Below are 13953 nucleotides of genomic sequence, written 5' to 3'. Positions count from 1 at the left end.
AGCAGGCAGGTGTGAGTGCATCTGCATGCACAGTGAGGCAAATACTTTTGGAGGATGGCCTGGTGTCAAGAAGGGCAGCAAAGAAGCCACTTCTCTCCAGGAAAGACTTTAGGGACAGACTGATATTCTGCAAAATAATATAATAATAATAATAATAATAATAATAATAATATGCCATTTAGCAGACGCTTTTATCCAAAGCGACTTACAGTCATGTGCGCATAAATTTTTACGTATGGGTGGTCCCGGGGATCGAACCCACTACCCTGGTGTTACAAGCGCCATGCTCTACCAATTGATACAGGTACAATTGATACAGGTACAGGGATTGGACTGCTGAGGGCTGGGGTAAAGTCATTTTCTCTGATGAATCCCCTATCCGACTGTTTGGGGCATCCGGAAAACACCTTGTCCGGAGAAGACAAGGTGAGTGCTACCATCAGTCCTGTGTCATGCCAACAGTAAAGCATCCTGAGACCATTCATGTGTGGGGTTGCTTCTCAGCCAAGGGAGTAGGCTCACTCACAATTTAGCCTAAGAACACAGCCATGAATAAAGAATGGTACCAACACATCCTCCGAGAGCAACTTCTCCCAACCATCCAAGAACAGTTTGGTGATGAACAATGCCTTTTCCAGCATGATGGAGCACCTTGCCATAAGGCAAAAGTGATAACTAAGTGGCTCAGGGAACAAAACATAGACATTTTGGGTCCATGGCCAGGAAACTTCCCAGACCTTAACCCCATTGAGAACTTGTGGTCAATCCTCAAGAGGCGGGTGGACAAACAGAAACCCACAAATTCTGACAAACTCCAAGCATTGATTATGCAAGAATGGGCTGCCATCAGTCAGGGCGGATTGCAGAGGTCTTGAAAAAGAAGGGTCAACACTGCAAACATTGATTCTTTGCATAAACTTAATGTAATTGTCAATAAAAGCCTTTGACACTTATGGAATGCTCGTAATTATATTTCAGTATACCATAGTAACATCTGACAAAAATTTCTCATAACACTGAAGCAGCGAACTTTGTGAAGAACAATACTTGTGTCATTCTCAAAACGTTTGACCACGACTGTAGACAGCAAACCGGATGTCATTATTTTCAATGAGAGCCCGACGGTAAATGCCGTTGAGCCTGGCAGTGATTGCCGTCATGTGCAATCTGGAGCCAGATGGGCTCTGCATTGGCCTGCCTGCTTGTTGAAAACTGCCCAAGCTAAAAACATGGAGAATTTATTAAGAGGAAGCAGAGAATAATTATTAAATCAACGTCTAATCATTAACATGGTATATGAACAAATAATATATAATTATATAATCAAATTCCTATACGTTTTACCTTTTGATATACACTGCTCAAAAAAATCAAGGGAACACTAAAATAACACATCCTAGATCTGAATGAATGAAATAATGTTATTAAATACTTTTTTCTTTACATAGTTGAATGTGCTGACAACAAAATCACACAAAAATTATCAATGGAAATCAAATTTATCAACCCATGGAGGTCTGGATTTGGAGTCCCACTCAAAATTAAAGTGGAAAACCACACTACAGGCTGATCCAACTTTGATGTAATGTCCTTAAAACAAGTCAAAATGAGGCTCAGTAGTGTGTGTGGCCTCCACGTGCCTGTATGACCTCCCTACAACGTCTGGGCATGCTCCTGATGAAGTGGCGGATGGTCTCCTGAGCGATCTCCTCCCAGACCTGGACTAAAGCATCCGCCAACTCCTGGACAGTCTGTGGTGCAACGTGGCGTTGGTGGATGGAGCGAGACATGATGTCCCAGATGTGCTCAATTGGATTCAGGTCTGGGGAACGGGCGGGCCAGTCCATAGCATCAATGCCTTCCTCTTGCAGGAACTGCTGACACACTCCAGCCACATGAGGTCTAGCATTGTCTTGCATTAGGAGGAACCCAGGGCCAACCGCACCAGCATATGGTCTCACAAGGGGTCTGAGGATCTCATCTCGGTACCTAATGGCAGTCAGGCTACCTCTGGCGAGCACATGGAGGGCTGTGCGGCCCCCCAAAGAAATGCCACCCCACACCATGACTGACTCACCACCAAACCGGTCATGCTGGAGGATGTTGCAGGCAGCAGAACGTTCTCCACGGCGTCTCCAGACTCTGTCACATGTGCTCAGTGTGAACCTGCTTTCATCTGTGAAGAGCACAGGGCGCCAGTGGCGAATTTGCCAATCTTGGTGTTCTCTGGCAAATGCCAAACGTCCTGCACGGTGTTGGGCTGGAAGCACAACCCCCACCTGTGGACGTCGGGCCCTCATACCACCCTCATGGAGTCTGTTTCTGACCGTTTGAGCAGACACATGCACATGCTGGAGGTCATTTTGCAGGGCTCTGGCAGTGCTCCTCCTGCTCCTCCTTGCACAAAGGCGGAGGTAGCGGTCCTGCTGCTGGGTTGTTGCCCTCCTACGGCCTCCTCCACGTCTCCTGATGTACTGGCCTGTCTCCTGGTAGCGCCTCCATGCTCTGGAAACTACGCTGACAGACACAGCAAACCTTCTTGCCACAGCTCGCATTGATGTGCCATCCTGGATGAGATGCACTACCTGAGCCACTTGTGTGGGTTGTAGACTCCGTCTCATGCTACCACTAGAGTGAAAGCACCGCCAGCATTCAAAAGTGACCAAAACATCAGCCAGGAAGCATAGGAACTGAGAAGGTCTGTGGTCACCACCTGCAGAACCACTCCTTTATTGGGGGTGTCTTGCTAATTGCCTATAATTTCCACCTGTTGTCTATCCCATTTGCACAACAGCATGTGAAATGTATTGTCAATCAGTGTTGCTTCCTAAGTGGACAGTTTGATTTCACAGAGGTGTGATTGACTTGGAGTTACATTGTGTTGTTTAAGTGTTCCCTTTATTTTTTTGAGCAGTGTAGATACCTTCTATGCAATGTTCCCTCTAAGCTGCGGGCGCGCAGCTTCCCGGGGACTCCCTTGCAGAAGAAATATCAGCCCGTGTAGAGAAGCATACGATTGAACTTTACTCAACTTTCTAGTTTTCCCCTTTAGTTTACACTATCAATGTTCCCCTCTACTGTGGAAATTGCCAATATTAGCCACTTTCAATGAAACATACCGAAAACAAAAATAACTATGCAAGACTTATTATGCAAAACTAACTATGCAATAGATTTTCCATGCTGTCACAGTCACTAGCCCATTCAAGCTTAACATCCGTGTCATTTATCGCCCTCCAGGTTCCCTTGGAGAGTTCATCAATGAGCTTGATGCCTTGATCAGTTCCTTTCCTGAGGATGGCTCACCCCTCACATTTCTGGGTGACGTTAATCTCCCTACGTCTGCCTTTGACTCATTTCTCTCTGCCTCCTCCTTTCCACTCCTTTCTTCTTTTGACCTCACCCTCACACCGTCCACCCCTACTCACAAGGCAGGCAATACCTAATCTTTACTAGATGCTGTTCTTCTACTAATCTCACTGCAACTCCTCTCCAAGTCTCTGACCACTACTTCGTATCCTTTTCACTCTCGCTCTCCTCCAACACTACTCACTCTGCCCCTACTCAGATGGTAATGTGCCGTCGCAACCTTCGCTCTCTCTCTCCTGCTACTCTCTCCTCTTCCATCCTATCATCTCTTCCCTCTGCTAAATCCTTCTCCCTCCAATCTCCTAATTCTTCCTCCTCAACCCACCTCTCCTCCCTCTCTGAATCTTTTGACTCTATGTCCCCTATCCTCCCGGCCGGCTCGGTCCTCCCCTCCTGCTCCGTGGCTTGACGATTCATTGCGAGCTCACAGAACAGGGCTCCGGGCAGCCGAGCAGAAATGGAGGAAAACTAGACTCCCTGCGGACCTGTCATCTTTCCACTCCCTCCTCTCTACATTCTCTTCCTCCGTTTCTGCTGCTAAAGCCACTTTCTACCACTCTAAATTTCAAGCCTCTGCCTCTAACCCTAGGAAGCTCTTTGCCACCTTCTCCTCCTGCTGAATCCTCCTCCTCCTCCCCCTCCCTCCTCCCTCTCTGTGGATGACTTCGTCAACCATTTTGAAAAGAAGGTTGACGACGTCCAATCCTCATTTATTAAGTCAAATGACACCACTGGTCCTGCTCACACTGCCCTACCCTATGCTTTGACTTCTTTCTCTCCTCTCTCTCCAGATTAAATCTTGCGACTTGTGACGGCCGGTCTGCCCAACAACCTGCCCGCTTGACCCTATCCCCTCCTCTCTTCTCCAGACCATTTCCGGAGACCTTCTCCCTTACCTCACCTGCTCATCAACTCATCCTTGTCCGCTGACTATGTCCCTTCCATCTTCAAGAAAGCAAGAGTTGCACCCCTCCTCAAAAAACCTACACTCGATCCCTCCGATGTCAACAACTACAGACCAGTATCCCTTCTTTCTTTTCTCTCCAAACTCTTGAGTGTGCCGTCTATAGCCAACTCTCCTGCTATCTCTCTCAGAATGACCTTCTTGATCTAAACCAGTCAGGTTTCAAGACTGGTCATACAACTGAGACTGCTCTTCTCTGTGTCACGGAGGCTCTCTGCACTGCTAAAGCTAACTCTCCTCTGCTCTCATCCTTCTAAACCTATCTGCTGCCTTTGATACTGTGAACCATCAGATCCTCCTCTCCACCCTCTCTGAGTTGGGCATCTCCGGCGCGGCTCACTCTTGGATTGCGTCCTACCTGACAGGTCGCTCCTACCAGGTGGCGTGGCGAGAATCTGTCTCCGCACCACGTGCTCTCACCACTGGTGTCCCCCAGGGCTCAGTTCTAGGCCCTCTCCTATTCTCTCTATACACCAAGTCACTTGGCTCTGTCATATCCTCATATGGTCTCTCCTATCATTGCTACGCAGACGACACACAATTCATCTTCTCCTTTCCCCCTTCTGATAACCAGGTGGCGAATCGCATCTCTGCATGTCTGGCAGACATATCAGTGTGGATGTTGGAACACCACCTCAAGCTGAACCTCGGCAAGACGGAGCTGCTCTTCCTCCCGGAGAAGGACTGCCCGCTCCATGATCTCGCCATCACGGTTGACAACTCTGTTGTGTCCTCCTCCCAGAATGCAAAGAACCTTGGCGTGACCCTGGACAACACCCTGTCATTCTCCGCTAACATCAAAGCGGTGACCCGATCCTGTAGGTTCATGCTCTACAATATTCACAGAGTACGACCCTACCTTACACAGGAAGCGGCACAGGTCCTAATCCAGGCACTTGTCATCTCCCGTCTGGATTACTGCAACTCGCTGTTGGCTGGGCTCCCTGCCTGTGCCATTAAACCCCTACAACTCATCCAGAACGCTGCAGCCCGTCTGGTGTTCAACCTTCCCAAGTTCTCTCACGTCACCCCGCTCCTCCGCACACTCCACTGGCTTCCAGTTGAAGCTCGCATCTGCTACAAGACCATGGTGCTTGCCTACGGAGCTGTGAGGGGAACGGCACCTCCTTACCTTCAGGCTCTGATCAGTCCCTACACCCAAACGAGGGCATTGCGTTCTTCCACCTCTGGCCTGCTGGTCCCCCTACCTCTGCGGAAGCACAGTTCCCGCTCAGCCCAATCAAAACTGTTCGCTGCTCTGGCACCACAATGGTGGAACAAACTCCCTCACGACGCCAGGACAGCGGAGTCACTGACCACCTTTCGGAGACACTTGAAACCCTACCTCTTTAAGGAATACCTGGGATAGTATAAAAGTAATCCTTCTACCCCCCCCCCACAAAAATAAATAAATAAAAACAAAATAAAAAAACTATATATACAGTGGGGAGAACAAGTATTTGATACACTGCCGATTTTGCAGGTTTTCCTACTTACAAAGCATGTAGAGGTCTGTAATTTTTATCATAGGTACACTTCAACTGTGAGAGACGGAATCTAAAACAAAAATCCAGAAAATCACATTGTATGATTTTTAAGTAATTAATTTGCATTTTATTGCATGACATAAGTATTTGATCACCTACCAACCAGTAAGAATTCCGGCTCTCACAGACCTGTTCATTTTTCTTTAAGAAGCCCTCCTGTTCTCCACTGATTACCTGTATTAACTGCACCTGTTTGAACTCGTTACCTATATAAAAGACACCTGTCCACACACTCAATCAAACAGACTCCAACCTCTCCACAATGGCCAAGACCAGAGAGCTGTGTAAGGACATCTGGGATAAAATTGTAGACCTGCACAAGGCTGGGATGGGCTACAGGACAATAGGCAAGCAGCTTGGTGAGAAGGCAACAACTGTTGGCGCAATTATTAGAAAATGGAAGAAGTTCAAGATGACGGTCAATCACCCTCAGTCTGGGGCTCCATGCAATATCTCACCCCGTGGGGCATCAATGATCATGAGGAAGGATCAGCCCAGAACTACACGGCAGGACCTGGTCAATGACCTGAAGAGAGCTGGGACCACAGTCTCAAAGAAAACCATTAGTAACACACTACGCCGTCATGGATTAAAATCCTGCAGCGCACGCAAGGTCCCCCTGCTCAAGCCAGCGCATGTCCAGGCCCGTCTGAAGTTTGCCAATGACCATCTGGATGATCAAGAGGATGAATGGGAGAAGGTCATGTGGTCTGATGAGACAAAAATAGAGCTTTTTGGTCTAAACTCCACTCGCCGTGTTTGGAGGAAGAAGAAGGATGAGTACAACCCCAAGAACACCATCCCAACCGTGAAGCATGTAGGTGGAAACATCATTCTTTGGGGATGCTTTTCTGCAAAGGGGACAGGACAACTGCACCGTATTGAGGGGAGGATGGATGGGGCCATGTATCGCGAGATCTTTCCCTCAGTAAGAGCATTGAAGATGGGTCGTGGCTGGGTCTTCCAGCATGACAACGACCCGAAACACACAGCTAGGGCAACTAAGGAGTGGCTCCGTAAGAAGCATCTCAAGGTCCTAGAGTGGCCTAGCCAGTCTCCAGACCTGAACCCAATAGAAAATCTTTGGAGGGAGCTGAAAGTCTGTATTGCCCAGCGACAGCCCCGAAACCTGAAGGATCTGGAGAAGGTCTGTATGGAGGAGTGGGCCAAAATCCCTGCTGCAGTGTGTGCAAACCTGGTCAAGACCTACAGGAAACGTATGATCTCTGTAATTGCAAACAAAGGTTTCTGTACCAAATATTAAGTTCTGCTTTTCTGATGTATCAAATACTTATGTCATGCAATAAAATGCAAATTAATTACTTAAAAATCATACAATGTGAGTTTCTGGATTTTTAGATTCCGTCTCTCACAGTTGAAGTGTACCTATGATAAAAATTACAGACCTCTACATGCTTTGTAAGTAGGAAAACCTGCAAAATCGGCAGTGTATCAAATACTTGTTCTCCCCACTGTGTGTATATATATATATATATATATATATATATATATATATATATATATATATATATATAAATAAAACAAATGAAAATAAAAAATATACTCTAAAAATTAAAAATATCATAAATAGTCCCACTGGCTATCATAAAGGTGAATGCACCGATTTGTAAGTCGCTCTGGATAAGAGCGTCTGCTAAATGACGTAAATGTAAATGAATTTTTCTTGTAGGCGGAACGCACCGGAGTAGGATTCTATTGCATTGACAGGCACGACTCAGCCCGTATTCCAGCATGACAATGACCCAAAACACACGGCCAAGGCAACAAAGGAGTGGCTCAAGAAGAAGCACATTAAGGTCCTGGGGTGGCCTAGCCAGTCTCCAGACCTTAATCCCATAAAAAATCTGTGGAGGGAGCTGAAGGTTCGAGTTGCCAAATGTCAGCCTCGAAACATTAATGACTTGGAGAAGATCTGCAAAGAGGAGTGGAACAAAATCCCTCCTGAGATGTGTGCAAACCTGGTGGCCAACTACAAGAAACGTCTGACCTCTGTGATTGCCAACAAGGGTTTTGCCACCAAGTACTAAGTCATGTTTTGCAGAGGGGTCAAATACTTATTTCCCTCATTAAAATGCAAATCAATTTATAACATTTTTGAAATATGTTTTTCTGGATTTTGTTGTTGTTATTCTGTCTCTCAATGTTCAAATAAACCTACCATTAAAATTATAGACTGATCATTTCTTTGTCGGTGGGCAAATGTACAAAATCAGCAGGGGATCAAATACTTTTTTCCCCTCACTGTAACTTTATTTTGTAAAGTGGTTTCTTGCATCAAACAACACATTTTCAGTCACCTCCTTGTCTGAAGGACAAGTGGATAAACAGGTTAATGTCAAGCCCTGCATATTTCTTCCAAAAGTCTTACGGAATGTAGGCCTACAATGAACAGCACACATTGGCTGCTACTGTAGGCTGAAGGATAGAACAGCTATTTCCATGTTAAAATGTTATGAGATGCATTTTCTCCATTCTTTTTGATGTTAGGCCACTCTGATAGGCCTACATTATGACCACAGTAGCCTACTTGGCCACTGTTATAACTGTACCTTAAAGCGGGTACAGCATCAGTGTTCACAATAAACGCGCGCCAGAAGTTGCACAGAATTTTCACAACATTCAAGTTTGTGTTCAGCAGACCTGAAATCTGCTCAGTGCCCAAAATGTTTTGAGGGAACATTGCTTCTATCTATAGCAAATTTTTAAAGTGCACTTTCTTGTTTATTAGTGGCTATGTACTTGGATATTGGGACCTGGTTCCTATATTTGACTTTCACTGAGGTACTAAGTCCAGTGTGTGTCTATAAAAGCAGTGTTTCTGCAGAGCCGTGGAAGGACTGCAGCCTTCCCATCAGTATTCAGTGTAGGCTTTCCAAAGCCTTTGATTTCATGATGGACTCTGGTTGTTCAATGCGTAATGCAACACTGGCAAATCTCAGAGGACACCCAGTCAAAGGTCTTTCAAACTATTTTTGACTGCGAGCTAGCAGAAAGTATCTTTGGCAAACCCAACCTGTACCATTCTCTGTCAACGTCTTTACAAAAACTTCTGCTCAGTCTAATGTGCTGAAAAATGCAACAGGCACTTCATGGAGAAGCCATCTTTGGAATGCAAATCCATGTCAATGCTGAGGTCTTACCACTTCAATTCAATTAACAAGAAAGCAGGTGACCGCCATACTCAACTAAGTGAGTTATGACATGCTGCTGACACACAGGGACCAAGACATCATGATGGCGCTGTAATAATTATTCTGTCTTTGTCAAATTCAGAACAGGAGGCCATATTTGAGCTGTGAGTACTGATGATCTGATGACTGGACTGGGCATATAGACACTGAAGTCAGGACTATAAGACTTCGTTAGGAAGCCACATTGCTTCGTCAACTTGCTTAACAGTGAGTCACTTGTTACCAACGACAGGTCTAACATGGAGAAATCAGTAGGAATGGTAGAATAACCTGAAGGAGCGGAAGTGTGTGCTATTGACAGCTTGATCACCATGGTGATGTTCAGGCGGAGTTAGTCTAGTTTGAGGAGTGTGTTATTGCTCTGAGGAACCAGAAGGCAGGCAGCTCTCTCCCTGTTCAGTCCAGTCTAGTCCGGCTGGCCTACCGCTACTGGTGACTGACAAGGCTGAGGCTGACACCCACAATGCATCACCTGGCCTTGCATCGCCTTTGATGTATAATGCATGAATAGGCAGCTCTCCGAACACAGGGTGTGATATGGGGGCGGTGGGGTGGTATTCACAGACAAGCTCGTTCCCTTCTCCATATCCAGCCCCCCACCCCCCACCCCCCATACTACCAAAAGCAATACCAACTGAATGCTAAACAAACCTGTCTCGTGAATAATTGAGGACCTCGGCCGGAGCAGGCTCTGATTAGCATACGGGCCTTATGGACCCAATCTGCACAGCAGCGACAGGACAGACAGCCTTCCCTGTTCCCGGGCTTCTCATATGCACAGAAGGGTTTCATTTCTATTTCACAGACTCCTCTCACTCCTGGTCCACTAACACAGCGAGAGGAGTCCTAGTGAGACCAGCTCCATCATTCATTACAATGCACATTGTTGTCTGCTGCAGGCCAAGCACCGTGAGGGACACTTGATGATCTGAGTCACCAGGAATCTGATCATCACCAATGGCTTCATCATCTCATTACTGCTAAAGTGCTGCTGCTAAATTACTTATTAATCAGCAAAGCAACTAAGGGGAGGGAAGGCCTTTCAACAAACACATTCTAGGGCAGATAAGTAAAATCAATGAATGGTCATATGTGCATGAACAGTTGAAGATTTTGAAGGTATATGTGTGTGCATTCTTGACGGTCATCTCCAGAAGTCCCACATAATCAATACCAGACAAAAACTCTGTCTCCACGCCAGCCATCATGAATATACAATTATAACATGTAATGAGTGCTTGCAGAAGAGAGCAGGAATACATAAAGATGCTGCTGTCCCCCGGCTCCCTCTCCTCAGGTCCCTCTGGCTGGCCCTGGCCCCTGGGCAGTAATCCCTGGACCCCCACGGACCCCATCCACTCCCCCTGCTCTCATTAGTGCAGTGCTGGGGCCCTGCAGGCCTGGGGAGCTCCCCCCTTCTCCCCCTCTCTGCTGCTGGGGTAATGAGCACATAATCAGCCTGGCTCCCTGGCAGCAGCTCACCAGAGGGGCATGTGGGCTTATGGCTATGGTGTGTGTGGGGGTGGGATGTGGTGGGGGTGGGATGTGGTGGGGGTGGTGGATGGTGGGGGTAAGGGCACAGTGGGGTGTTTCAGTCTGAATGGCCTGGGTATCAAAGGATGCTTCTGCTCACACATCTGATGACCCTATGTCTCAGATCACCTGATCTAGCATGGCTACTTCCTCTTCTAGTTAACATGACCACTGTAAAATACTCTGTTGCCAGAAGAGATTTAGCTGAAGGGCAAGAAAATATAAAAGAGAAAGGAGACAGTGACTTGAAATGGGAACAAGCAAACTGTCCACTACAAAATCTAAAGTTAGGCAATTTAAATAAGTAAAATATTCTCCTTCAAAATCAGCTAAATCCTACATGTCTGAATGTCAAAGTCCTGGTCCTCATTCATTATAAGTCTCTCTCTATCAACCTTCCTGGTTCAATGTAGACATTCAATAAAGTGGCGCAGTGGTCTAAGGCACTGTATCGCAGTGTTAACTGTGCCACTAGAGATCCTGGTTCGAATCCAGGCTCTGTCGCAGCCGGCCGCGACCGGGAGACTCATGGGCGGCGCACAATTGGCCCAGCGTCGTCCAGGGTAGGGGAGGGAATGGCCGGCAGGGATGTAGCTCAGTTGATAGAGCATGGCGTTTGCAACGCCAGGGTTGTGGGTTTGATTCCCACGGGGGGCCAGTATAAAAAAAAGATGTATTCACTAACTGTAAGTCGCTCTGGATAAGAGCGTCTGCTAAATGACTAAAATGTAAAATGTAATAAAGATGAAGGTCGCACAGACATACATTTATATTTAAGTCATTTAGCAGACGCTCTTATCCAGAGCGACTTACAAATTGGTGTAGAGAAACATTGGTAGGTTTTCTTGAGTTCAGCCAAGGTAGGGCAGCATGGAACCAGGTAGGGCAGCATGGATCCAGGTAGGGCAGCATGGAACCAAGCCAAAGACCTCAGTGTCCACGTCAGTTTTCAATAGCCCCTTTCATTTCCTCCTAATTCAATTGCGATTACTCTGCTTCTTATTCAGATTTTTTTGCTGCCCTAAAATGCAGGCCCATGCATTTCATAATGTCATATATTAAGTAAATAAAATAAAATCCATTGGCATAAACAAAACAGGGCACAGCGAGCCCTGTGTCCCACAGACAAACGAGCCATACTCAGAGAGTCACTGACAGGTCAGCACTGTAATAAAATATATTTAATTGGCTTCCAATTGAGAGTGAAGTCAGCCACAGAGAAGCTCTGGATTCCCCAGGGCAAGGCCAACACTGCTCCCACTGACAACAGCTTCCCATTGACGCCACTCAATGAAAACTTTGTCAAGTGCATCATTGTGTTTATGCAATCCGACAAACACACCACAAACTAAACAGACCCGTCTAGCCGGAATCACTGAGGTCACAGGCTGAGTCTGTGATTATTTAACCACAGCGGTGACCAAGGGTGGCTCTCTGAGCACAACTACAGATCACTTCCCTAACCCCAGATCACCCAGATATGACCTAAGTCACAATACGTTGCTCTACTTTCTCCCCACTTCATGGTATGGAATGACTGTCGTAATGATGTAGTAGTAGAGGGTGCTGGGAGCCGTTACTAGACACAGTGAGTGGCTAGGTGGATGGTATGGTGTACTCATCACTAGGTGTCCTGGGGTGGGATGCAGGAGTGGCTGGATGGATGGTATGGTGTACTCACTAGATGTCCTGGGGTGGGGGAGCGGGGGTCTTTGAGTACGGCAGCTCCAGGGACATCCAGTAGAGGCCATTTCATCTGCAGGTACTGTGGGGTGAAGAATGAGTAACATGAAACACACACGTCTGGACACTGAAATAATACAAAATGGACATGCATACAAAAACATGGGGGGGGGGGCAGTATTATGCCTCAGATAAATTTAAATTAAAAGAGTGAAAAGGAATGTATTTCTTATACAATAATACCAAATCCGCTTGGTTCACACTCAGTTACCACTCACATAATTTTACACCATATGCCATTATCTAACTTGCTATAATGTGTTTAGACTAACTCGCTAATACTTGCTGAAACTGAATTGCATGAAATATGGTTGAGCTATTCCAGAGCAGACCATGTCATAAATGGTGTAGGAGCCAGCAGAGAGCCATAACTGACAGACACCTGTATGAGACTCATATGCTGTTGGAGTCAGACACTGGCTTTTGGCAGCGGGGGGGGAGTGAACACAGCAGACTGGAGGGGGACTGTGAAATCACCGTTTGTCAGGGAAAACCAAGAGTCCAGCTGTGGTCGCCCATCGACTAGCGGGTGGGAAGGGACAGCTGGAAGGAAGCTCCATCAGAAGGGGAGGGAAAGGCAGGGGTGGGGTCTCAGCACTAAGCCTATGGCATCCTGGTGAATTATTTTGGCCTTTTGACCCAAACCAAACTAATCCACTTTCACTGTTAGCAGTTTTCATCTTGTTATCATAGATGTTATCATTATCTGGAGCATTAGTGTTTTCCTTTCCACAGAGTTTTTAACACAATTGTTATTTTATGGCAGCCCAACCCATGCGTCCTCGCTATGGAACAGGATCATGTATACAGGAGTTGTTTTATCTCCTGAAAGCAACATGTTTCAAATATATTTTCCCTATCAGTCTTGGTGCTGTGTGGAGCTGGTGCTCTGTTCGATGCAGAGCGCCGCCATCTGATTTGTGAATCAGTTTAAATACCGGATACAGCAGATTATCATGCATGTGGATTTTCTCCATGGTATCCAACGACTTCAAATTAATTAAAAGGGTTTTCATTTCAGCTTATGCTGCATTTGTGCATGCACACATAGATATGTGGTATCATAGTTCATCTGAATTTCCTTTTGGGCATATAATATCAACATGATTCCAACACCTCTGCATGTGTCAGTTGTAATGTAACAGCATTGCTGTTTAGTAATGTATCCACTAGTTGCTAGTTGTTTAGCACATTACTCAGTAGTGTAATTTATGTTGAGTATGACACTCCCCAAAATGGCTAGATCAGAAGCAGGCTATATAGAGAGAAAATGATGGATGATGTGGACCTCAGAGTCCCCGTAACCAACCTGATCCACCTGGGCTTGGGTCTTATCAGTCGACCTTTGACTGTTTCACTGTAATGATCTGAAGGTTTTAAGACCATTTTAACAGCTCAGCTGATTCAGGGGCTAGTGCACTTAAACATGCTCTCTCTCTTGCTCTCTCACACATCATATTTGACTCATACCCTCACTGTGTCCTGCTGTTTTACTTCTAAAATCCACATTCCAGAATCAAACAAATGAAATAGTATTTTGCATGGGAAAAAGTCATATTGTACAATAAGACGTGGCACGTTTCCT

At 46.2% G+C, this 13953-nt stretch overlaps 1 protein-coding gene across 2 annotated transcripts in view; it reads right to left on the bottom strand.

Annotated features, from left to right (window-relative positions):
* The window catches only part of LOC311141391 (transcription factor 7-like 1-B), a 51389-nt gene that overhangs the window by 10051 nt on the left and 27385 nt on the right, over positions 1 to 13953 (bottom strand). For both annotated transcript variants that reach the window (XM_084176701.1, XM_084176702.1), the window contains exon 4: positions 12307 to 12390. In XM_084176701.1, coding sequence (XP_084032827.1) covers positions 12307 to 12390 — 84 coding nt within the window. The remainder of the gene's footprint in view (positions 1 to 12306; positions 12391 to 13953) is intronic.

This window comes from Coregonus lavaretus (genome assembly GCF_964263955.1).
Source record: "Coregonus lavaretus genome assembly, chromosome: 14".
Classification (NCBI taxonomy): Eukaryota; Metazoa; Chordata; class Actinopteri; order Salmoniformes; family Salmonidae; genus Coregonus; species Coregonus lavaretus.
The sequence above is the reverse complement of the archived record's forward strand: the minus strand, read 5'-3'. Positions and strand labels throughout refer to the sequence as shown.